At 35.3% G+C, this 25298-nt stretch overlaps 3 protein-coding genes and 1 long non-coding RNA gene across 5 annotated transcripts; 2 read left to right on the top strand and 2 right to left on the bottom strand.

Moving 5' to 3' along the window:
• The first annotated feature begins 3130 nt into the window (after positions 1-3130).
• On the top strand, positions 3131-6162 carry LOC108833612 (NAC domain-containing protein 30-like). Its single transcript, XM_018607022.2, has 4 exons — positions 3131-3348; positions 4510-4686; positions 5106-5377; positions 5493-6162. The coding sequence occupies exons 2-4, from the start codon at positions 4521-4523 to the stop codon at positions 6027-6029; spliced, it is 975 nt and encodes a 324-aa protein (XP_018462524.2). The 5' UTR covers positions 3131-3348; positions 4510-4520; the 3' UTR covers positions 6030-6162.
• A 5195-nt stretch (positions 6163-11357) lies between these two features.
• Positions 11358-12490, bottom strand: LOC108834367 (subtilisin-like protease SBT3.4). Its single transcript, XM_018607699.2, has 3 exons — positions 12209-12490; positions 12012-12109; positions 11358-11588 (listed from the first exon to the last, which is right to left on the bottom strand). The coding sequence occupies exons 1-3, from the start codon at positions 12415-12417 to the stop codon at positions 11503-11505; spliced, it is 393 nt and encodes a 130-aa protein (XP_018463201.1). The 5' UTR covers positions 12418-12490; the 3' UTR covers positions 11358-11502.
• Positions 12491-13097: 607 nt separating this feature from the next.
• Positions 13098-24897, bottom strand: LOC108843409 (ABC transporter G family member 25). 2 transcript variants are annotated; one of them, XR_008938924.1, is made up of 5 exons: positions 24760-24897; positions 23801-24641; positions 18942-19279; positions 14516-18855; positions 13098-14408 (listed from the first exon to the last, which is right to left on the bottom strand). XR_008938924.1 is itself a non-coding variant. In XM_056995248.1 (4 exons), exons 1-4 carry the CDS (start codon positions 24880-24882, stop codon positions 18478-18480), a joined length of 1680 nt encoding a protein of 559 aa, XP_056851228.1. In that variant the 5' UTR covers positions 24883-24897; the 3' UTR covers positions 13098-18477. The 2 variants fall into 2 exon arrangements, 1 of the variants encoding a protein (XP_056851228.1); XM_056995248.1 differs by having other exon boundaries at positions 13098-18855.
• Positions 24375-25298, top strand: LOC130500320 (uncharacterized). The gene is made up of 2 exons (XR_008938925.1): positions 24375-24514; positions 24592-25298. It is a non-coding gene; the product is annotated as an uncharacterized LOC130500320 (long non-coding RNA).

Raw genomic sequence — 25298 nt, 5'->3', positions numbered from 1 at the left:
TGTATTTTTTCCAAGTAAAACAAATCGAAAATGTAAATATCCATAACATACAAATCAAATCATAAATACCTTCACAAATCCAGATATCCTCCCTAATTATGATTAGGAAAAGGAAAATTAGGGATAGAGGCACATGTATATAATTTAAATGCTGACAAAAAAGTGAATAGTGTGAAAGGTTTGTGGGTAAATCCTTGGGATTTGAATGAAAGACTACTTACTTTATATCACTCGGGCAGTAGACACTAGACAAGTAGGCATGCGTGTGGAACTGAACCAAAATCAAGTGCTCTTTCCCAGTTCAGTGCCCGTTTCTAACTATTTTCATATGAAAAAAAACTTTTTCTTTTGTATATATCCATATTCCGTTGATTTTGGTGCCAACCTTGGTTGTACTTGTATATAGGCCTTGGGCACGGATCAGATATCAAGATTTTTGAAAGTATTTGTGATTTGCTTCGAATGTTACGGATATTTAATTTTCCGATTTGCTTTGATTCAGAAAATTACGGATATTCGGAAAAACGGTTATCCGAAAAATAAATAGATATTTGCGGATATTTGCGGATACTTACGGATATCTCATTTGTTTTGACTAATACAAATAATCTAAAAAATTTGATACAAAATTGTTTTGTAAAATATTTTTTTACATGATATAAAAGATAAAAAATTAAAATATATAGTCAATCTACATATCTTGTAAATTTTTAAACCTAGTTAACAATTATAATAACACAAAATTTAAGAAAAAAATTATAATTGTCATAAATGGTTTATCTTCCTTTTATTTAATACTTTTATATAAGTAATAATATGAATATAATCTGTCAAATTATATGTTATAATAATAATTATATAATTTTATACTTTTAAAACTTTAAATATAATCAAAATATACATGTATTGATATATTGACGGATCGGATCGGATATTCGCTTTCCAAATTTTTAATATTTGTGATTTGCTTCGGTTTTAACGGATATTGAATTTTAGTATTTGCTTTGCTTCGAAAGCTTACGGATATTCTGAATTTTCTGATCAAATAGTAACGGATAACGAATCGAATCAAATTTAACGGATAAAATATCTGGTCCTACGTGTATACATAGACATACTACACTAACTCAAACATGATTCTTTAATTATTACCCTTTTGGATATTTCTTTGGACTAGGGTCAATGAGTTACTAAGATGCGTCACAAGCCGAAAGGATGAGGTAAAAGGTAAAAAATACAGCAAACGGCTTCGGTGGGGCCGCATAAGCGGATATCAGATGAGGAACAAACGAATACTTGTGTAATAGAAACAGATATTCTTCCACGTGTTACTATTCACCGACGACATGTATCAAAGATGAAGATGCAAGAAGAGCTTGCAAATGTCAATAGTCTTCCGTGACTAATTAGGCGACGAAGTCACTGATGCTGGAGGCATTAGTCGTTACTACATAAGACATGCGGAATGGTGGATTATCATGTGGATGTAAGGATATGCTGAGATAAAGAAGAATAAACTGAGGGTTTATGTCTTGATGTAGTCGTTGAAGTAGTTGCTGATGCAGTATGTCAGAGAGTGAACCAAGAGGCATGCGGAGTGGTAGAGACCATGTGGACGCGAGATGCTGAGTTGGCATAGGATAAACTTGAGGAGCAAGTTTATACCATGGAAAAAAGGCAAGAGATAATCTTGGGGAGTAAGTTTATGCCTTGAGTAATAAGTACATTCTAAGAAAAGGAAAGTGTACTTATTAATATGGAAGTTGTCTATATATCCATGTTGCCTTGGAAACTAGGTTTCAGGAACGTGGAGATCACTATAAAAGAGCTATGGAGTCGTGAGTATTCCAATAAAACACTGGGGGCTATTGTTATAGAGAAAGGGTGAAAATCCCTTAGGGTGTTCTTGGGTCGTGCTGAAGCAGTTGCTGAAGTACTGACGATGGAAAGACAAGTTTGGGTAGATTAGAAATTGTTCAGTAGCAGCTGTTAGGGTGTTAACAGGTTAGCGAAGCTGATTAAGCAGAACTTGTAATAGGGTTTACAAGGCGATTTCTAATAAAGCAATTGGTGTTTACTTGTATGTATTTTGTCTCTCTAATTTACCTTTTGCATTACTTAATTGTGGTGTCATCTTTACACTTACAAAGGACGGCGCCATCAACCAGACAATGGGAGCTGGATTGCTGGAGAAAGACTTAAGAACATCTTCCTCTTTATAATATAACCAATATATCTTGTTTAATGGCCAACGTTGGTTCATTTAGGTTTACTATAAATTTGAAATTATATTATAAACTTTTCTTTAAACCAATTTGAGAATATTGTGATTTCGCGTGGATCTAAGAGTTAGGATTATCAATCATGCATTCACTATATTACATTATACATTTTGATGTGGTGGTATATTGAGTGAGATTTACGTAGTAATCCGTAAATGTACATGCGTGGAACTTATAAAACGTTGAGAATTGCATACTTAAGATGGTTAATTTCTTTATCCTCATATGTTTTTCCTTACGTGTCTTATCAATGGGTTAACGAGGAATATTAAAAAAGAAGACATTTCCAGTAACCAGATCAAGGCATCAAGCAAACATATATCTAAAATTATATCTAAAATTCAGAATCTCTCTTTTGAGGTTTTAGATTACATATTTTCTGGTCAACAATACAGTATGCATACAACCAAACCAAAAAAATGCATACAACCAAACCATTGGAGTAGTTTATAGTATTTATACTACGCTAGACTAGTATATAGTTTTGATTATAAAATTAACCAAAATTTCGGATATTTATGGTTTTATAGAGAGCATTTTCGCCCAATAAGAAACTCTAATCATATAAAATATTTATGTAATTACTAGTACACAATATATACAATTAAAAGAAGTTGGGCAGTAAAGTGGAGAAGCTTGGAAAAACTTTAAACAAAAAATTGCGGTTAGAGAGAGAGAGCCGTCCAAAAACAAGAGTAGATGTCTACCCACGCGAAATCAAGCCCTTGTTGCATCTCCATTTTCTTCTTCTCCCTCTCCTTATATCATCATTTTGCACCCACAGGACACACACATCCATTTATATAAATAAGCATATTCACTTCATAAATCTATATATATATATATACACTCTTAACTATTTCTAGATGGTTCATATACATGTGATCTAATTAATCAACGCTTGTTTTGTTATATAAACACTCATCATTCAGTCCACAACAGAGGATTCAAACTCTCATCTCCTTCTTTCTTTTGCTACCCCTTTGATCATCGCCCTTCTGGAAGTCGCTTACAAACAGCATATATATCATTCTTCACAATCTTTTCGTCCAATCTATATTATCCCGTAAGTTTTTTTTTTTGTAAAAGATATTATCCCGTAAGTTTCAACCCATTATTTTCTTTAGGTTTTATTATCTACTGTCAACATATATGTGTATATAGGATATATACATGCGTGAACTATGATGATGCATACACGTTTATGTTTTGCATTTTCATCAGATATATATATATATATATATAATAATATATAAATAAATATATTTCACACATAGTATGCGATGTTTTGTATGAATATCCATATCTTGAATAGTATACAAATGTGTATGAGTGGACATTGACCCATAAAGATAGAGTAAACGGAAACTGAAATAAAGGAGTGGGATTTCGGAATCTATGGTTTTTTCTACGAAATTATTGTTCCTTAGAAAGTAATTGATGTTCACCATTAAAAAATACATAGATAGTATAGGGATATAACTCGATACAAGAGTGTGTGATACACTCAAAGGAACATCAACCTTAGTGACTTCCACCCGCCATGCTTTTCGCCCATGTGTAATTATCTTAGATATACAATATGAATATATAATTTGTAGTTCTTGTATATTTTAGGTCTAATAAAAATACCTTATGTTAAACTATATAGTATAAATTTTGAATCGTTTCGTTTCTAAATATCGTTCGTTATGTACAAGGCGAAACAAACACTTAAGACCAATGATTTCTAAAAAATAATAATCCAAAAACTTTCACCATCAAATTTTAGTTATTAATTTATTTACTTGTAAAATAGTAAGAGCCCCTCCATTGTTCGGTGGTACCATAGAAACATCATAACCATCATCATAAACTTATGATAGCTATAGTCTTAAGCTTAAAGATCTAAGATTTTGGCTACAATATCCATCTACATATGAATTTATATAGTGTGTCATCATGTGTGTCCGTGTGTAACATCGCTATATATCATTACTAACCCAACAAAGCTTTTCGAATTTCATTGGACCCAAAAGCCATTCGATCCAATTCTTATAATTAAAAGAAGCTTGTAACAGGATTTGGTTTTGGTCCCAAGAACAAAACCAAAAGGTTGCCTTGTTTGTCTACGGTTCTCGCAATTGCTTAAGTTTATATACAAATACATTGTCCTTCATTCTCTTCTCTCTCATTTGTTACTCATTTCTCTTCTAACAGTTTCTCGAATTATATTATACGTTTGTAGGAACATTTTGGATGGATAACATAAGGCAATCGTGTATGCCACAGGGATTCCGATTTCATCCAACAGAGGAAGAGCTCGTGGGTTATTACCTAGATAGGAAGATCAATTCGATGAAGAGTTCTTTAGATGTCATTGTAGAGATTGACCTCTACAAAATGGAGCCCTGGGATATTCAAGGTAAGCAACAGATATTTTGTATGATAATTATCAACAGTTAATCTTTTGCATGGAATGGCAGTACATTATTAACTTAATATGATCTTTGAAAACCAATAACATGCGATAAAATTGGCATGCGAAATGAGTGAGAAAGCCTACTTTCTTTGACCTGTAAGATTATATAAACGTGAGTGTGAAACGAATATTACAGAGAAAAATGAATAGATGTAGTACAATTATAAATCATAATACCTCATTTGAATTTAAACTAGTTGATTTTTGAAAGTGTGAAACTAGAATCATATCATATATTAGCTCAAAAACAATTCACCATATCAATTTTCTCTCTTTAATATATTTATATATATATCAACATGCTAATATTCTGTGATGTATGAAATTTATGACACTAATTAATAGTTGGGGTTGCACTGCAGCGAGATGCAAACTAGGATATGAAGAACAAAGCGAGTGGTACTTCTTTAGCCATAAGGATAGGAAGTACCCGACCGGAAGTAGGACAAATAGAGCCACGGCCGCCGGGTTCTGGAAGGCCACCGGTAGAGACAAGGCGGTGCTTTCAAAGAACAATGTCATAGGAATGCGGAAGACACTTGTCTACTACAAAGGTCGAGCTCCTAATGGAAGAAAATCAGATTGGATCATGCACGAATACCGCCTCCAAAACTCCGAACTTGCCCCGGTTCAGGTACAACATTTAAAGACTCAAATTTATAAAGTCAATATCAAGCCAATAATATAACAATATAATAATGCAATTAATACTCATAACTCAAAAGAAACCGATTCTTTGTGCAATACAGGAGGAAGGTTGGGTGGTGTGTCGAGCATTTAGGAAGCCGATTCCAAACCAGAGGCCATTAGGGTACGAGACATGGCAGAACCAGCGCTATCACGTTGATAGTGGTAACAACTATTTATCTTCAGCGACAATGGACACGAGTCACCATATCGGTGCCTCTTCATCGAGACAAAACCTTAACCAAATGGTCATGCGTAATAATCACTACAATGCCAATAATCCATCCTCAACGATGCATCAATATGGCAATATTGAGCTCCCACAGCTAGACAGCCCTAGCTTGTCGCCAAGTCTAGGGACGAATAAAGATCAAAACGGGAGTTTGGAGCAAGAAGAAGAGAAGAGCTTCAACTATCTGGACTGGAGAACACTAGATAGCTTGCTTGATACACATCCACAAAACCCTAATGTCCTTGTATCTTCGTTCGCAACGCAGTCGTATAACCCGGAACAGAGCTTCCCTTCCATACATCAAAACTATAATTATGAGGTTGAAGCTAATATTCATCATTCTCTTGGATGCTTCCCTGACTCCTAATTTTTTTTTCATAAAAATAGATATTGATTTGTATTCTATGATTTAATTGTACTACCTGGACAACAGTAACATCTATAAGTGTCTATTTGTAAAAGAAGTTTGCGTGTAATACGTAGAATTTTCTTGGCGAATTTCACAAAGGTGGAATATTTTTTATAATATCTTGGTCTTTTCTATTCATATTTATTTTGTTACTCGAATATGTAAGTCATCCATCTACCCCCAAGAAAATGTGCACATAATTATACCAAAACAATGCACGGAGATCTATCAGCGGTGGCCTATCCCCTATATATTAAAGGAGAAGCATTTTTAAGGCTTTCCTTAAACGATTTTGGTGAGAATGCATGAGAAGGCTCGGATCCACGTGTCACTCTGTGAGGGAGTTTAAGAAAAACGGATCATTTAATTCTTTGCTTTGTTTCCTTATTTGATTCCATTAGAAGACACGTAACCAATTTTTTTCACAGAAGTAAAGAAGACGGAGAAGAGAAAGAAGAAGAGATCGTAAGTAGTTTCAGAGAAGAGCTCGATGAGATAGGTATGGTGGTTTCTTGGTGCGATCAGTTTAGGGTTTTGAAGCATAGATCGATCGGTTGCTTCGTGACGTATTGTGGGTGGAACTCGTCGCTGGAGAGCTTGGTGGCGGGAGTTCTGGTGGTTGCGTTTCCGCAGTGGACTGATCAGATGACGAACGCGAAGCTTTTAGAGGAGTGTTGGAGGACAGGTGTGAGGGTGGTGGTGGAAAAGAAGGAAGGGGAAGCAGCTGTGGTGGAGAGCGGGGAGATACGGCGGTGCATTGAGGAAGTGATGGAGGAGAAGAAGGGGGAGGAGTATAGAAAAAACGCGGCGAGGTGGAGAGATTTAGCGGCAGAGACGGTGAGAGAAGGAGGATCATCGTTTAATCATCTCAGAGCTTTTGCAGATGAGCACATGTGAGATTTGATCTTAGACGTACAGTGCAAGAAAACACATTTGTTTAACTACTTCATTGGATTAGATCACATTGCATTATAATAATATCGAGCAGATTCTGTAAAACACATATGTTTGTTTAATACATACGAGGACGTTGTGCATGTAAAGTTGTTTGCATTTAATTGAATCAGTAAAAAATTATAAATTTTTAGGGTATAATGTTTAGTGTTTATGATTTAATTTTTTGTGACGGTTTTAAAATTGTTAAAAAAAATTTCATCTTTTTGCAGCTAATAATATTTTTCTTTTATTTTATAAACTTAACACAAATTATTATTATTTTATTTATTATATTTAAAAAAAATTGTACATTAATTGGCAAACTATAATTAGTTGGTAATTCACCCAAGAAAAATTCATGATAAAATATTAAACTAGGAATCATTTCCATATAAATAAAAATTGTGGTAGTTAAAAGATAATCGATGAATTAAAAGAATGATTACATTTTTATATTTTTCAAAAAAAAAAAGGTTTACGATGAAGGGGATACCGAGAGAGAGAGAGAGAGAGAGAGAGAGAGAGAGAGAGAGAGAGAGAGAGAGAGATTTAGTGTTTAGGGTATACCCAAGAGTTTACAGTTTAGTGTTTAGGATTTACCAAAGGGTTTAGGGTATATCCAAGAATTTAGGGTTTAGGGTTTGGATTTTTACCCATGGTTTTAAACTTTGTTCATCGGTTTAGGGTATAGTGTTTAGTGTTTATGATTTAATTTTTTGTGACGGTTTTAAAATTGTTAAAAAAATTTCATCTTTTGGCAGCTACTAATATTTTTCATTTATTTTAAAAAACTTAACACAAATTACTATTATTTTATTTATTATAGTTTAAAAAACTATACATTAATTAGCAAACTATGATTAGTTGGTAATTCACCCCAAAAAAATTTATGATAAAATATTAAACTAGGAAACATTCCCATATAAAACAAAATTATGGTAGTTAAAAGATAATCGATGAATTAAAAGAATGTTTACATTTTTATTTTTCTCAAAAAAAAATGTTTACGATGAGGGGGATACCAAGAGAGAGAGAGAGAGAGAGAGAGAGAGAGAGAGAGAGAGAGAGAGAGAGAGAGAGAGAGAGAGAGAGAAAGAGAAGAGAGAGAGAGAGAGAGAGAGAGAGAAAGAGAAGAGAGAGAGAGAGATTTAGTGTTTAGGATATATCCAAGAATTTAGGGTTTAGTGTTTGGATTTTTACCCATGGGTTTAAGCTTTGTCCATGGGTTTAGGGTATAGTGTTTAGTGTTTATGATTTAATTTTTTGTGACGGTTTTAAAATTGTTAAAAAAAAATTCATCTTTTTGCAGCTAATAATATTTTTCTTTTATTTTAAAAACTTAACACAAATTATTATTATTTTATTTATTATATTTAAAAAAATTGTACATTAATTGACAAACTATGATTAGTTGGTAATTCACCCAAGAAAAATTTATGATAAAATATTAAACTATGAAACATTTCCATATAAATAAAAATTGTGGTAGTTGAAAGATAATCTATGAATTAAAAGAATGTTTATATTTTTTATATTTTTCAAAGAACAAAAGGTTTACGATGAAGGGGATACCAAGAGAGAGAGAGAGAGAGAGAGAGAGAGATAGAGAGAGAGAGAGAGAGAGAGAGAGAGATTTAGTGTTTAGGGTATATCCAAGATTTTACAGTTTAGTGTTTAAGATTTACCCAAGGGTTTAGGGTATATCCAAGAATTTAGGGTTTAGTGTTTGAATTTTTACCCAAGGATTTAAGTTTTGTCCAGGGTTTAGGGTATAGTGTTTAATGTTTATGATTTACTCTTTTGTGACGGTTTTTAAAATTGTTAAAAAAATTCATCTTTTGGCAGCTACTGATATTTTTCATTTATTTTAAAAACTTAACACAAATTATTATTATTTTATTTATTTAAATTTTATAAAACTGTACATTAATTGGCAAACTATGATTAGTTGGTAATTCACCCAAGAAAAATTCATGATAAAATATTAAACTAGGAAACATTCCATATAAAACAAAATTGTGGTAGTTAAAAGATAATCGATGAATTAAAAGAATGTTTACATTTTTATATTTCTAAAAAAGGGTTTACGATAAGGGGGATACCAAGAGAGAGAGAGAGAGAGATAATAATTTAAACCTCAAAATATATTGAATTAAGTAATGTCTAAAATACTTATAGTTTTGAACCACAAAGACTGAATGGAGAACAAATTTAGTTTTAGTAATACATAAAACATATGAATCGTATTTGAATAATACATATTTATATTAATAATACATAAAACATCTGAAGAACAAATTTAGTTTTAATAATACATCAAACATTTGATTAGATATTAATAATATTTATACATAAAACATAAGAATCGTATTAATGCCCGTGTGCGGGCATTAATACGATTCGTATGTTTAAAATAAAAATATGTTAAAATCTTAATCTTATTTTTTTAAACACTCATCAATACTGATAAAATCTCTGAGAGAGAGAGAGAGAGAGAGAGAGAGAGAGAGAGAGAGAGAGAGAGAGAGAGAGAGAGAGAGAGAGAGAGAGAGAGAGAGAGAGAGAGCCATAGAGAGATAAACAAAATGAGTTCGAGAGTAAGATGCAAAAAAAGAAATATAGAATAAGTTTGATTACACAAAAATTTACATACATAATAATTTGATTATATATTTATAATATTTATACATAAAACCTATGCAAAGAGTGTGATTACACAAATATTTACGTACATATAATTTGATTAGATATTAATAATATTTATCTTACTCGAATTAGATATTATACACAAAATCAGTTCTTCTTACATGGTTCAAAGAATACAGCCAAGTTCTGTGGAATCCTTAAATGTTTGAAGTCAATGACCTATGAGAAAGGTATGTTATTATACAAAAATCATTCATATGAAAATCAAATTGTATAATAATAATTATATCTTTATTTGCAAGTTCTTGCAAATGAATCAGAGTAAGATAAATCACACTGGTGATATGTATAAACTATTGAGACTATGAAAAAAAAGGTTTATGGACAAGCTTTTCAAACCTCAACAGTTAAGGATTTGTATAGACATCGAGCCATTCTCACTCCCACAAATGATGAAGTAGATAAAATAAATGATTACATGTTTTTGCAGTTGTCAGGTAACATGTTTTGTGTTTACTCTTATATTCCAGTAAATTTTTACATGTCACTAAAGTAAAGGATTTACATATGTTTCTATCTCAGTGACATCTATACCGTAAAATCAGCACCACCGAGATTAAACACAAAAAAACACACAAAACCCAAATTTCAAACTATATATATATACTTTCTAATATTTTCGAAAAATTGCTGATCTAACCATCTCATTCCGCGCAAGGTGCGGATAACTACCTAGTTAACCTGTTATAGTAGAAGATGGAAAAAACAGAAATTAAACAAAACAAATATGAACAAAAGTTTTATGGAATTTGTGACATTGTTATTTGACCAAGAGGCAAGAACCATATCATTCACACACACACGCACACAAATGATAAGTGTTCCCAGCATCGGCCTTGGACATAGTGACATAAAAAATTGTTTTGGTTCACAAAATTTTAGTAGGTAGTATGTAAAGCCTACAAATCTGATAAGTATTTCAAATTCCATAACTTTCTCATAGAATTAGAATCTTAGTTTCCCGAGTTTGAAGCCTGATATTTTGTCTAAACTTATAGAAGAAATGAAGAGGAATGGATTCTCTCCAGATGCTTCCATTGTAGAGTTGGTTATGGATATGCTATCAAGTGGTGAAATGGACAAAAGCTTTCTAGATATGCTGTCCGGTCCTTCTCGAGAAAAATCTTGATTGAAATTAAATCTTCTTTTTGAGACAAATCACCAAGATTCTGACTCTGGTCGCTCCTCTTTTCTCCGTGTCTTGTTCGTCCCTCTTCACTTGACTATGATAGGAGTTTTTGTTTTCTGATATTTGGGAATCTTAGGACCAGAACTAGATTCCTTGAGTTGATGTTTGGATAAGTGAGTTGAATTTGGACATCTTCTGTGAAACTCCAGTATTCTATTGCCAACCTAGAGTTGACTTTGTATTGATACTTAGTTTTTGTTCTCTGAGTGCTTGTTTGATCTTCTAAGGAAGGTTCTTGGCATCTGTGGATGACCGATGAGTTTAGACTCTTTTGGACATGATCTTTCACTTCCTAAGTGGCTCTCTTCAGAACTGCCTAATAGCTAGGGTATCAATCGACCAGAAATGTTTTTATGTTTACTTGGCTCTCTTCCTAAGCCTTTTTGTTCGTCTTATTGTGTTTCCTTCTGAGTTTAGAATTGAGGATATTACAGAAGAAATACAGAATAAAAAGATTATCTTAAAATAATATATATTATAAAACCCAATTCTCAACAACACAGAACAAGTCGAATCCAAAGCAAACTCATGGCAATTATTTTAGTTAGATACCAGTTCTCAGAGCCACGACATTTACAACGACAACAAGCTACATTTAAGTTAGGTCAGCTTGAAACCACCAGCACCAACAGGTTTGTGCAACTGGTAGGTCTGGCTCGGCACAACTTGAATCACACCTGGTTGTTCTGCAACACCCCAAAAGTCATATCAGAAAAAAGATTAAAAACAGAGCATTGGATAAAAGCATTGGTAATAAAGTCAAGACCTTTATCATCTTCTCCAATTCTACATACTCAGAAAATGTGCTATTATGACTTATACATGATTCTATTTCTACTGGCTTGAAATCTCATATTGGAAAAAACACTGTTCAAGTTAAGACCTTTATCTTCTTTTCCGAGTCTACATACTCCAAAATGTGCAATAATCATGAATTATATATGATTCTATTTCTCAAATGCCTATCTAAACATTAAGATACCATAGTATAAGTAAATGGTATCTCAGAACATTTGCGCAAGTAGTAACATTTTTCATAAAAGGTGAAAGCTTTATAGGATAAGTAAGTGCAGCAGGACCAAACAATGAATTAGAACAGAAAAACGTACTGGAGATCTCTTCGACTTGCGCAGGTGTGAGTTTAGCAGAGAAACCAGAAGCAGCTTCCTTGTAACTGTAAATCAAAGCATCCTTCGCAGCTTCTTCGCTGTAATCAAGACCACAAAGACACAAACATAGTTTCACCAAATCAAATCAAACCCAAAACAAAAAATTGAATTTTTCTTTTCTTTTTTTTTGTACAGACCTGCCGAGAGCAGAGGAAAGGGTACGGAGATGATACTCTTTAGGCTCCTCATCGGTGGGTTTCTCTGTGTAGACTATGTGAACCTTAGCTTCTGACGATGCTTCTCCGGTGGATTCGGCCATTGTGATCGATGAAAGGAGCGTTAAGACAAGGAGGATCAGACAGAGACTTCTTCTTGCAGGAGGAGTAGCAGATGATGATGTTTGCATTTCTTTGATCGAATTTTGAGATTTTATTTCAATCGAGAAAGTTCAAAGGTGGAGATTTTTTCCCATCTATGTTGATTTTTTAAAACCGACTCACAATGGACGGTACTAAAGGTTTACTCAGAATCTGACGGCTATGATTTGTCGGCCTAGATATGTTTCATATTGAAATTTATGTAAATAGCCTGCCAAGTGGCAGCTTAACATTAAAATAAAATCATGAAACAATCAATTATCTTATTTACTGTATAGTTAGGCGATTTTTGGAACCATTTATTTTGATTATTATTTTAATTAAAATCAAAAATTTATATACACTATTAATTTATTTATCTGTTTAAACAATATGGCATAAAAAAATTATATACGTAATTACATTTTCGCATGCAAGATTACAACAATTAACTTTATTTGTATTTTGATGAAAGAATGTTAATTAATTTTCTTCCTAAGGGGAGTTTTAAAATATATATATATTTAGCAAAATTTGAGTTTCGTCAACAAAGATAACGGCGTCAGATTAAATAACATTAAACCTTCGACAACAAGTCCATGGGCCTTGCACTAGATTGGACTCGTTAACCGGCCCTATCCTCTTATTTTTCACCCAACGCATGAAATACCATTCAAGTAGATAGAAGAAATAAGGTGTTAAAAAAAGAAAGATAGAAGATATACATGCATTCTTTTCTTGTAAATCAACTAAAATTACTGTCATTTTGGTTTTACATGTTAAAAAACTGGACAATGGAACAAACATTAGAAACAAAACACCACCTACCCGTCGCCAAATCGTGAATTACAAAGCAACAGCTTAATATTGTGAATTAATTCAGTTCAAAAAAAAATATTGTGAATTAATTAAAAAAAAAACCTTTTACCCACTCTTTGTTTTTCCCCTGCTCACTTTATTTCAAAGTTTAATACGCCTCAAAGCCAAGTAAGCTAATACTCTATAACCAACAAACATTAGAAACAAAACACTAACGCTTGTCCACATGCCAATATCTCCAATCACGTCTTCCTCAATAAACCTACACCCAGCAGTCATAGCCTTTCCTTGTGCTATCCCAGACTTGCATCCAAACATCCTCAATATATCGTCACCATTTCCGTACTGGATCGCAATTAATAAACGGTAACAATAAAACGTCGTGGAAGTGTATTTCATCCACACCATTCCATAAGGCACTTTGTTCACGTAGTAACCACCGGCTAAAACAAACTATTGGAGGAGATATTGTCGGAAGAGATAAAGATGTCACTAGAGATAAAGATGCTATATCTTAGAGATAAACATGTAATTAGTTGTTGAGTTTATCCTCACCAAGTCGGTGTAGGGAGTTGTATAAATATGTTACGTATGTGAATGAATAGAATCAAGCAGTTCTATAAGATTACATGGTATCAGAGCGGAGATCATAATCAAATCTTCGTGTGTGTTTGTTTGCTTGACGAACAAGTAAAACAATGGGTGATGATGCTAAGATAATCGTGACAAAACAGAATGAAGTTATGGGGAGTTCACCGTATGCTCTGTTTTCGTCAGACAATCCAGGTGCCTTGATTACATCCGTTCAGTTGAAGGGTGATAATTATAATGAATGGGCAATGGAGATGGGTAATGCTCTTAGGGCAAAGAAGAAGATGGGGTTCATTGATGGAACACTTCCTAAACCTAGTGAAGAGAGCGGTGAGTTGGAATCATGGTTGAGTGTTAACTCAATGATTGTGGGATGGATCAGATCCTCAATAGAGCCAAGAGTTAGATCGACTGTGACATTTATAACCGAAGCACATAAACTTTGGGAAAATTTGAAGAAGAGATTTGAAGTAGGCAATAAAGTACGTGTTCATCAATTGATGGAACAATTGGCATCGTGTAGACAGAATGGACAGCCGGTGATAGACTACTATGGACGTCTTGCGATGATGTGGGAGGAGCTTCAAACCTACAAACCGCCTCCTGCATGTAGTTGTTCAGCTGCTGCAACCTACGAGAAAGAAAGGGAAGATGAACGCGTACATCAGTTCATCATGGGGCTTGATGACTCTCGATTCAGCAACGTGGTGACAGCTATAATTGAAGCAGACGAGTTACCTGATTTGGGTAAAGCTTATGCGAAAGTGATCAGAGAAGAAGCTAGACTTAACACTGCAAAATCCAGAGAAGTGTCTCAGCAAGAAGCTATCGGTTTTGTGAGCAGAAAAGACGATGAGAACTCAAGGGCAAAAGGAGACAGTCGTGATGCAAGTAACTCTGCAACACGAAATAACAATACTGATGGAGGTTATGGGAATCGTTTTAAAGACAGGGTTTGTTCTAATTGTGGCAAAACTGGTCATGAAAAGAACAACTGCTGGCAGATAATTGGTTACCCCGAATGGATGAGTGAACGGGGAGGAAGAGGTGCAGGCAGAGGTACTGGACGAGGAAGATCTAATGGAGGATATGGTCGTGGGGGAGCAACTGGACGTAGCTCAGCAAACACTGCTCATGTGACTAATTCAAACGTGTCTGGAACTTCTGATCTGACACCAGAGCAATGGAGAGCAATCACTCAGATTATTAATGATGGAAGATCAGGCAATCAATCTGAGAAGCTTTCTGGTAAGCCTATAGGTGATGTTATCATCGACTCCGGTGCTTCGCACCATATGACAGGAACTGCAGAGTTTCTAGTTAACTTGAGACGCACACAGCCGTGTGTGATTGGTTTTGCGGATGGAGGAAGATCTACATCTGTTCAGATGGGTGACATGATTCTCTCGGATAGAATTACACTGAGAGATGTTCTTTTAGTACCGAATATGGATTGTACTCTAGTTTCGGTGTCTAAGCTTTTGCGTCATTCAAATTGCTTTGCTTTATTTACAGACACTATTTGTGTGTTGCAGGACCGTTCTTCGAAGACTCTGATTGGAGCCGGTGAGGAACGTGGTGGGGTTTACTTCTTCAGGGATGTGAGAGTCGCTCGTGCGTGCAAGGCTGATGGAACTGAAGATCAACTGTTGTGGCATAGGAGACTCGGGCATCCTTCAATTTCTGTGTTTTCTTCGTTGTCTGAGCTTTCTGGTTTTAAAAATAAGGCTGGCTCTAGTTATTGCAATGTGTGTTTTAGAGCCAAGCAAACAAGGGATGTTTTTTTATGACAGTATCAATAAAACAAGCAAGATTTTTGAATTGGTTCATATGGATGTGTGGGGACCTTACAGAATACCTTCATCGAGTGGAGCTCTGTATTTTTTAACGATGGTAGATGATTTTTCTAGATCAGTGTGGACACATCTTCTGCTTGCAAAGTCAGAAGTAAAGACTGTGGTTCAAAGGTTTTGTGCTTACACTGAGAAGCAGTTTGGTGAACAAGTTCGAATGGTGAGAAGTGACAATGGAACAGAATTCATTTGTTTAAGAAATTTCTTTCAAGACAAGGGGATAATACATCAGACAAGCTGTGTGGACACACCACAGCAGAATGGGAGAGTAGAGAGAAAGCACAGACATATATTAAACGTTGCGAGAGCTATGTTGTTTCAGTCTCAGATGCCTATTAAATTCTGGGGGGAGGCTATTACAGCAGCTACTCATGTTATCAACATGACACCAACTAAAGTGTTGAAAAACAAGTCGCCATATGAAGTTTTATTTGGAAGAAAACCAAACTATGACTCGTTACGAGTGTTTGGTTCGTTGTGTCATGTGCATAGGCGTGGGAGAGACAAAGATAAGTTTGGAGCACGAAGTATACAATGTGTATTTGTAGGCTATCCGTTTGGGAAGAAGGCCTGGCGAGTTTATGACAAGGAAAAGAATGAATTCTTGACTTCAAGAGATGTGAGTTTTGAAGAAGGTGTGTTTCCTTATGAACAAGAAAAAGAGAATTGTTTGAAAGAAGTCAGAAAGATGACTGGAAGTCCAGATGATGACTGGATCATTGATGTGGAGATTAGTGATCGCAGGGGGAGTGATGTTTCTGCGACAAGTGAAGAAGTTTCTGTTACTGGTAAAGAAGTGAGTTCAACAATTATGGAAAAACAGAGTGAGCCGCAAAAACAGAGTAATGTTGTGGCGTCAAGTAGTAATGAAGCAGAGAATGTGGTGACCAGTGTAGAATTAGGTAAAGGGTGCAGAATAAAGAAACCGTCTACAAAGCTGCAAGATTATGTTACATACAATGCAATCTGTCTTCAAAAAGAACCCCACCACGATCACACTGCAGCTTCTCAAAAATCAGAGTCATCGTTGACGGTTCCAGGTACTACTCCGTACCCTATTACTGATTATATCTGTGATGATAAATTCTCACCTGCACATAAGGCGTTCCTAGCAGCAATAACAGAGGCGAAAGAGCCAAGAAGTTATAAGGAAGCTGTGCAACAGAAGATTTGGAGAAACTCTATGAAGAGTGAGATCACAGCGTTTGAGATTAACAAAACATTCAGCATAGTTGATCTACCTCCCGGGAAGAAAGCCATCGGCAATATGTGGCTATACAAATACAAATACAATGCTGATGGGACAATAGAAAGACCAAAGTCAAGACTGGTTGCTTTAGGAAATCGACAAGTACATGGCAGAGGCTACAAGGAGACGTTTGCTCCAGTTGCAAAGATGACGACAGTACGGAGTTTACTGAGAATTGTAGCAGGGAAAGGCTGGATTGTGCATCAGATGGATGTGCACAATGCCTTCTTGCACGGAGATCTTAAGGAAGAGGTGTACATGAAGCTTCCGCAAGGGTTTAAAGCGTCGGGACCAAACAAGGTGTGTAGGTTACATAAGGCGATATATGGACTGAAGCAAGCTCCCAGATGTTGGTTTCAGAAGCTCACAGATGCACTTAAAGGCTTTGGGTTTCATCATTCTTATGCAGACTATTCTCTGTTTGTGTACTCGAAAGGAAACGTGGAACTCAAGGTACTTATCTATGTGGATGATTTAGTCATTTGTGGAAATGACATGGATTTTTTGACCAAGTTTAAGGAACATTTGGGCAAATGCTTTCGTATGAAGGACCTGGGGAAACTAAAATACTTCCTAGGAATAGAAGTTGGACGAGGAGCTGAAGGCTTTATGTTATCACAACGCAAGTATACGTTGGATTTAGTTGCAGAGGTTGGGTTGCTTGGTTCGAAACCAGCTGCTACGCCCATGGAGATTCAGCATAAGCTGGCTTTAGACTCGAGTCCATGGTTGCAAGATGCTGAGAAATACAGAAGGCTTGTGGGGCGCTTGATTTATTTAGGCATCACACGGCCTGACATATCATATGCGGTCCATATTTTGTCGCAATTTATGCAGAAGCCTAGAGAGATGCAGTGGAATGCTGCTATGAGAGTGGTGCGATATTTAAAAGGAACTATTGGTCAGGGGATACTACTGAGTTCTCAGGTTGATACTTGTTTGTCTGTCTACTGCGATGCGGACTGGTCGTCGTGCCCTGTTACGAGGAGGTCATTGAGTGCATTTGTAGCGTTGGTTGGTGATTCACCAGTGTCTTGGAGGACTAAGAAGCAAAAGGTTGTGTCTCATTCATCAGCTGAGTCTGAATACAGGTCAATGGCGCAGGCGACAAGAGAGATTAAGTGGCTCAGGAGACTACTTAAAGACTTGGGTGCTCCACAGAAGACTCCGTCTAAGCTATTCTGTGATAGCAAATCTGCCATATACATAGCTGCAAATCCAGTGTTTCATGAAAGAACTAAGCATATTGAGTCGGACTGTCATCAAGTGAGGGATGCTATTCAGGAGGGACTGTTGAAAACTGTTCATGTGAGAACAACAGAGCAACTAGCTGATGTATTGACTAAGGCGCTTGGGAAAGTGCAGTTTGAAGAATTGTTGTTCAAGTTGGGAGTTCGAAACTTCCACACTCCCAACTTGAGGGGGAGTATTGGAGGAGATATTGTCGGAAGAGATAAAGATGTCACTAGAGATAAAGATGCTATATCTTAGAGATAAACATGTAATTAGTTGTTGAGTTTATCCTCACCAAGTCGGTGTAGGGAGTTGTATAAATATGTTACGTATGTGAATGAATAGAATCAAGCAGTTCTATAAGATTACACAAACGCTAGCATCGTCACGGTCGAGATCGTGGAAGCTTTTTTCGCGTCCATGATCGCTGCGCCTAGCGCAAGTCCAAGTCCTTGAGAGGCTAAAACGTATAGCAATAGCACGAAAAGGGTAAGGAAGAAAGGGACTAGCCCTGGACGTAAACCAACCATCCAATAAGTTAACGTCAAGAACGCTGTCGGGAGAACGAGTTCCATGGAGAGCGATCCGATGACGTGTGCCATGAAGTAAGATGAGAGCGTGTACATACCGGAGGCACGCTCTCGAGTGAAGATAGCTCGTTCTTGCGGAAACGTGAAGACTGCGCTAAATGACGGAATTACCCCCCAGAAAATGGATATAAAGAAGAGTAGTCCCAGTCGGTCCTGTAACAAACATTATGTTAGAAAAAAGCGCCAAAGCAAACAAACAATATGTTAGCACAAATGATTAGTGTTGTTTGTATACTTACGTGTACGTCTCGATAATCAGAGTGCCACCACATTAGACCAGAGAGTAGTGAAGCCGCGATGACTTGGAAAACGCGAAGTGCGTCGAAAGATTCGTGGCGCCGCTCTTTAAGAAGTCTGTGGAGGAGAATGCAAAGTTGGCTGAACCATGTTGTGATAGCTGACGTTATTCCATGTGCGTTCTCTCGCGTTTTTACAAAACGCATGTTATCTCCAAGAGAAGGTGACGCATCGATGCAGGTTTTGACGTTTGGGGCTAACAATGTATTGTAAGCAACAGCCAGCGTTTGTTTCACGTTTGGCTTTTCCCGTTCTGTCATGCCGTCAATTTGACAAACTCCTGCATAGGTTAACAAATCTCAATCAGTTTAGAGAAGCTACGTATAATAACAATAAAACTTGGGAAAAAAAAACTTGGGGAAAATTAAGCTAAAAATCAGAGAATTGTTTTCATGTACTTGCTAACCAGTAGTGCATAACAAGTAGTCATTGATTAGCTGGTAGTCACTCGGATGATAAATCAATAAATAATCCAAAAGAACCAGACCGGTTAATGAATTAATGGACCAATCTATCAAACTATAGATTAGTGAAATTAACCACTCAAGTTATCATCCAAATACACGAAAGTTAACTCACCAATGGAATAATTAATTATATATCCTAAATATTAAAATCGAAAAGACAATCCAAAGTGGCATTCCACCAAACAGAGGGCGAATCAACAAATCGGCTTGCTTGGACCGACCGAAAAATATATTTAAACAGGTTTTGACACCACAATGGATTAATCTAACAAAAGTAAATATATTTAAATCAAATAAATCAACTAATTATTGGGGAATTTTAATTAGTAATGGAGATTGTATTTGCAGTAAAACTGACGAATCAAGTTGGAGAGGCAAGAGAGTCAACCCAAAAACGCACCACTACGGTTCGTAATTTTAGCTTCCAATTTTTTAAAATTGCAAAAGGCTTGGGCACCATATAATCTAGTATTCGAATTCCACTTTCTATAGAGTGAGTTTATTGGAAAATATCCCGAATAGTGATCAATTCCTAACACGTGTTAAGCTTTACTTTTCCTGCTTATCAACTAGACTGTCAACGATTAAAAATGAATTTCAGGGAACAAAAGTTATTGATAGTCAATAAATAAATGAATAATGCATAGTCACGTAGTCGACAAGTTTAGTCATCAATGATTTTGAAACAGAAAATTTAATTTATGTTGTTCTTTTCTTTCGAATTGATCAATAAGTTAGGGCAAATGGTAACATTTCTGATGAAAGTATAGCTAATATTTTCAATAACTAATAAATAGTCAAACAATATTTTTGCTTAGAAAATCTCTAATAAACGCTTTATAATTTCAAATATGAAGTTTTTTACTCTAAAACTTCAAATTTAAAAATTTATATTTATATTTTTCTTTGTATTTTGATTCTTATAATTACACATCGTATATATGATTTTTAAATATTTTATCATTTATCATTTTTTATGACCATGATATTCGGATGTCCCAAAGAACTCCCGACTATCATCTAATGACCATCCAAAAATCTGGGATTTGCCGACTAGGAAGCCCGTCGAAGGCATCCAAGGAACTGGTGATCATCCAATGTTAATCCATCAGTGACCGGAATTCAAATTTAGGTGGCAGAACTCACAGTTGTGAGCTATTTATTTTTATTTTATTTTTTGTTCACAGTTAATAATATTTTAATACTCATATATATGTGCTATAAATATTTATAAAAAAATATGAATTTAAATTAATTATGATAAAATATAAAGATCATATGATAAAATACAAATACTTTTGAAATTTGATTTGAAATTTTGTTTTTGGAGAATAATACTTAAAATTTTAAATATAAAATTTTGCAAACTTCAAAATATAATATCTTTTAGAGATGCTCTTAGTACACCATGTGATTATCAACTTTCCAGCCATGAAAAATCAGATACATGTGTGTGTGTCTGTGTATATATATATATATATATATATATATATCTGAAAATATATGCATATATTTTATAGATGCATTATTTAGAGTTGTCATATGGATGGTTGGTTGAATAAGATGAAACTTTTTCATAAAGATAATGATACAAAGAAAGATTGAATGTAAAGCATATGTTCGTCAAGACAAAGAACTTAATACCCACAAAATTAATAAATTAGACATAAACATATGCCATCGTACGCAACACACTATTTCTTTCTTATTCATGACAAACTATTTTTATGTGAAAAAAACTATTTTTTTGTGCCATTTATACTACCATGTCTTATTACTGTTCTTACTCTACCTATGGCGTCACCGGAATATACATATCAATTATCATGTGCATGACGACCGGTCATACATGGTATGTATATATACACCCACATACAAAAGATCTATACTACGTGGGAAGGTTTGTCATAATTATAATAACACCTGCCAAAAATGGAAAATCACAGACGATCAAAACAGCCATATGAGATTTGCTTGGCTTGGTACAAACACAGTTAGTCATTAACTTTTTTACATTATCAAACCCTAAAAGACATTATATCAACCGGGCCATCTGTGTGTCTGATGCATCATGCATTCCCTATCTATATATGGACTATGTATGGATGTGTTATCAGTTTACCAAACGAACGTAGGTCTGGTACACATTTGATCTATATATATGACTAAAATGTCACAATTGGTACAATTATTTGGTGCTTACTTGTTTCGGATAAAGCAAGCACGAAAAATAAAGTTAACTTGACACACAATGATATTAATGTAGCCTTTAGGTTAAAAACTGTAAGTAATTTTTTTTTTGTTAAAGGATTTTCATAACGGTAAGTAATTTCACCACAACTCTTTTTTTTCACTATCTGGATAAAAAACTTTACTTTATATTTATGCTTACTGGATACAATTTCCCACTAGTGAAATATATTGCTTCGATGAGGATTGAGTGAGGGAGAGTGAAAACCACGAGCTAGATGCGAGGGTGTGATTGGGTTCTTTAGGCGGGTTACCCATTAAGGTAAAAGTTTTCCAAATCAAGGATGAATGGAAAAACAAGAAAACTATGGAACATCTAAAGCCATGCCCACACGTGGAGCTCAAAAGCCACACATAAATAAAAGAGGGAAAGAGTAAGGAGGGTGCTTTAATTGCAACAATGGAAAAGAAGGTTGTATTAGTTGGCTGAAAAAAGATTAAGAGATAAATTGAAAAAGCTTGGATAGTGCAAAGAAAATAACTTTTTTTGACAAATTGGATAGAGAGGAAACAGTAAACACAGAGAGCCGGAGTTTGTGAAACCCATTAAGTCATTTTGTAAGACAGATTAGACACATTTTTTTTAACTTACAGATCAGACACGTTGTGTTTTCTTCTAATTAACCCCTTACAAAATAAAATAAAGAGCATTTTGTTTTGTTTATTATCCACTGAAAAAAATAAAAGAAAAAAGAACGAGAAAAAGACAAAATAGCATCAAACCAAGTTTTTGTCACAAAAATAGTATTACAAAAAGAGAAAAATGGCCAAAAGAAGTTTTATTGAAGGATAAATATGTATTTATAACATTTAGATTAATTAATTTAAGACTTAGGATTCTAAATTAAGGAGTATAGTTTTAGGAATGAGTTCAAATATTTAAAACAAAAGATAAATATTAAAATTTCAAAACAAAATATGTTACTTTTGTCATTTTATTTTTTAAGTGCTATTTTGTGATAAAAACTTAAAAAGTGATACTCAAGAGAATTGCCCTAAAAGAAAAGCATGGTTTTAATACTGAAAATGTGTAATGAGATAAGTTTTTTATATAAAAGCAAAGAATATATTCAGATGATATATAATAAGCCAAAATTGAATCCCAAAAACCTGTGGCATAAATATCATACTCGAAAAGGGAGAGAGCGAAAAAAAGAGAGAAATAAAGACAACACGTATCCCAATTGCCCATAATTATTAACATCAAAAAGACACCATTCAATTATCAACTTTACTTTAAAAAAAAACTTTACTTTAAAAAAAATGCGGCAAAACCATAGTATATAAACTTTATAATAAAATAACAATTATTAGATATGTCCCTTTACCATATAAGAAAATTTATTTAATACTGCTAACTAATAGTATAACGCTAGACTGACACTAACTAGTAGATTTTTTTTTTTTTGCTAACATATGATAATATCATTAGAAAAATGAAAGAGGAATAACTAGTAGATTAGCTCTTCGTTTTAAAGTAAACACCGAAATAACAAAGCCATAACCAAAGTAAATCACAAGCCATGACGACGACCAGAGTCAAAAAGAGACACATAACAGCTTCGACTTGTATAGTTCTCATCGTACGCCGGCGATAAGGATCATAAATATGATATTTATTACTCTCTCTCTCTTCTTTTTTGGGGGGGGGGGGGGGGGGGGGGTCAAGCTGTTATTTTCATAGTATTAACTATTTTTCTATACAAATATCTTACCTTCTCACATCACATGATCCTATTATGCATGGCTACGGTATCATTGTATCAAAGATCCCATATACATACACATAAGACCACCCAAAACGACAATTTCATATTTAAAAGTTTTCGTTGTCATATCATCAGTCAATTCATGTAAGAATACCTTTCACACAAAGTAAACCAAGTTTGAGATTTTAATATAAAAAGAATCATAGGTCTAATTAATCATGTATATATAGTATATTCGTTTTATTTTCAATCAAAAGAATCATCATACTATAATGCGTGTTAGTACACTAAGTCATGAAGTTAAATATTGAAAGATGCCAAAAAAAAAAAGAAGTTAAATAATGAAAACCTTGAATTTTAAAATTGAGAACGTACCGTTAGCAAGATCGAGAAGAAAGTCAGCCGGATTCATTGGAAACGCCGGCGAGAACCCGACGGAGTCGAAGTAAGCCATGGCGTCTCTTCCTTTTCCGTAGAACAAACACTTTCCTTCGCTAAGAAGAAGCACAGTATCAAACATCTGGAACACACGGCTCGATGGCTGGTGAATAGACGTCACCACCGCCTTCCCTCTACCATGAGCCATCCCGGCGAGGGTCTGAACGAGCCGTTGAGCTGCCGTAGCGTCGAGTCCAGACGTTGGCTCGTCGAGTACAAGAAGGCTCGGGTTGATGAGTAACTCGTGAGCTATGCTCACTCGTTTCCTCTCACCACCCGAGATCCCTCTGATGAAAGTGTTACCAACCACGGTGTTCTCACATTTCTCAAGCCCCAGCTCGGAGATCACTGATTCGGCGGCGTTGATCTTGTCGTGTCTTGTTAGACTCCGAGGGAGGCGGAGCAGGGCGACGAAAACTAGGGTTTCACGTACGGTCAAGTGAGGGTAGAGGAGATCGTCCTGCGCGACGAAGCCAGTACGTTTTAGGGTATGTTTCGTAGGTTTCGCGTCGTTGACGAGTATTTTTCCGGTGAGACCTGGTCCGTGGAGTCTCCCTGCGAGAGCGTTTAGAAGCGTGGACTTACCGCTTCCTGATGGTCCAAGAACGGCCATAAACTCGCCGGGTGACACCATTCCGGTGACTCCACTAAGTATGGTCCTCTCCTCCGTCGATAGAATCTCATCGGACGGTTTTTGTTCTAGTCCCAACAATCTCTTGATCTTACAGGAATCGCCGGTTTTGCCATGGATCTTCACTCGGTAACAGACATCAACGAACTAAACAAAGTACAAGTCATGTCCGGAGTCAAAGCGAGTCAACAATGAATCAGTGTTTCTTATATATATATATATATATATATTAGGATATGTGTGTTTACATATATATTATATATACCTTAAGTGTGATTGGGAAACAAGGAGATGATGATGATAATGAGCGAGGCTCACGAGGATCTTTAGGGAGACGAGCTGATAACTGACAGTTCATTTGATTTTCAACGCCGGTAGAACCTGACATTATTGTAACTTTCTTTTCTTAACTAAAAATTCAGAGACCAAACTCAAACGGAGTTAGAAGTACAGATCGAAATAGAGAGAGTTTGGTTGAGAATATATGAGGAATGAAGATCGGGTGGTGAGTTGCTGAGAGCTCTATTTAAGGAGAAGTGGGACGAGCAGGCTAATGGGGTGCTCATGTCAGCAAAGTGATGTTCATTCAGAAAATAACATGTGGCAAAACGTATAATGCCAGGTGGCGGCTGCTGAAAGGAATCGGGTCGTCTTTTTCCTCTCCCTTTAGTGTATCTGTATAATTTGCCACTTTAATTCTCTCTCTCTCTTTCGGATTTTTATTGTGTTTCTTTCTTTTCATTTCGAATATACTTTTCCTCTCTTTACAGAAAAGATATTTCAATTAAGTGTTTCCCACTCTAA

Source organism: Raphanus sativus, chromosome 2 (genome assembly GCF_000801105.2).
Source record: "Raphanus sativus cultivar WK10039 chromosome 2, ASM80110v3, whole genome shotgun sequence".
In the NCBI taxonomy this organism is placed as follows: domain Eukaryota; kingdom Viridiplantae; phylum Streptophyta; class Magnoliopsida; order Brassicales; family Brassicaceae; genus Raphanus; species Raphanus sativus.
This window is presented reverse-complemented; position numbering and strand designations above follow the sequence as displayed.

Coding starts and splice junctions, on each gene's coding strand:
- LOC108834367 (XM_018607699.2), bottom strand. CDS start 12,417: ATGCAAACATCATCATCTGCTACTCCTCCTGCAAGAAGAAGTCTCTGT. Junction 12,110..12,208: donor CTTTCCTCTGCTCTCGGCAG/GTCTGTACAAAA, acceptor TCTTGATTACAG/CGAAGAAGCTGCGAAGGATG. Junction 11,589..12,011: donor GCAAGTCGAAGAGATCTCCA/GTACGTTTTTCT, acceptor GGGGTGTTGCAG/AACAACCAGGTGTGATTCAA.
- LOC108843409 (XM_056995248.1), bottom strand. CDS start 24,882: ATGTCAGGTTCTACCGGCGTTGAAAATCAAATGAACTGTCAGTTATCA. Junction 24,642..24,759: donor GTTTCCCAATCACACTTAAG/GTATATATAATA, acceptor TACTTTGTTTAG/TTCGTTGATGTCTGTTACCG. Junction 19,280..23,800: donor TCTTCTCGATCTTGCTAACG/GTACGTTCTCAA, acceptor TAACCTATGCAG/GAGTTTGTCAAATTGACGGC.
- LOC108833612 (XM_018607022.2), top strand. CDS start 4,521: ATGGATAACATAAGGCAATCGTGTATGCCACAGGGATTCCGATTTCAT. Junction 4,687..5,105: donor GGAGCCCTGGGATATTCAAG/GTAAGCAACAGA, acceptor GTTGCACTGCAG/CGAGATGCAAACTAGGATAT. Junction 5,378..5,492: donor CCGAACTTGCCCCGGTTCAG/GTACAACATTTA, acceptor TGTGCAATACAG/GAGGAAGGTTGGGTGGTGTG.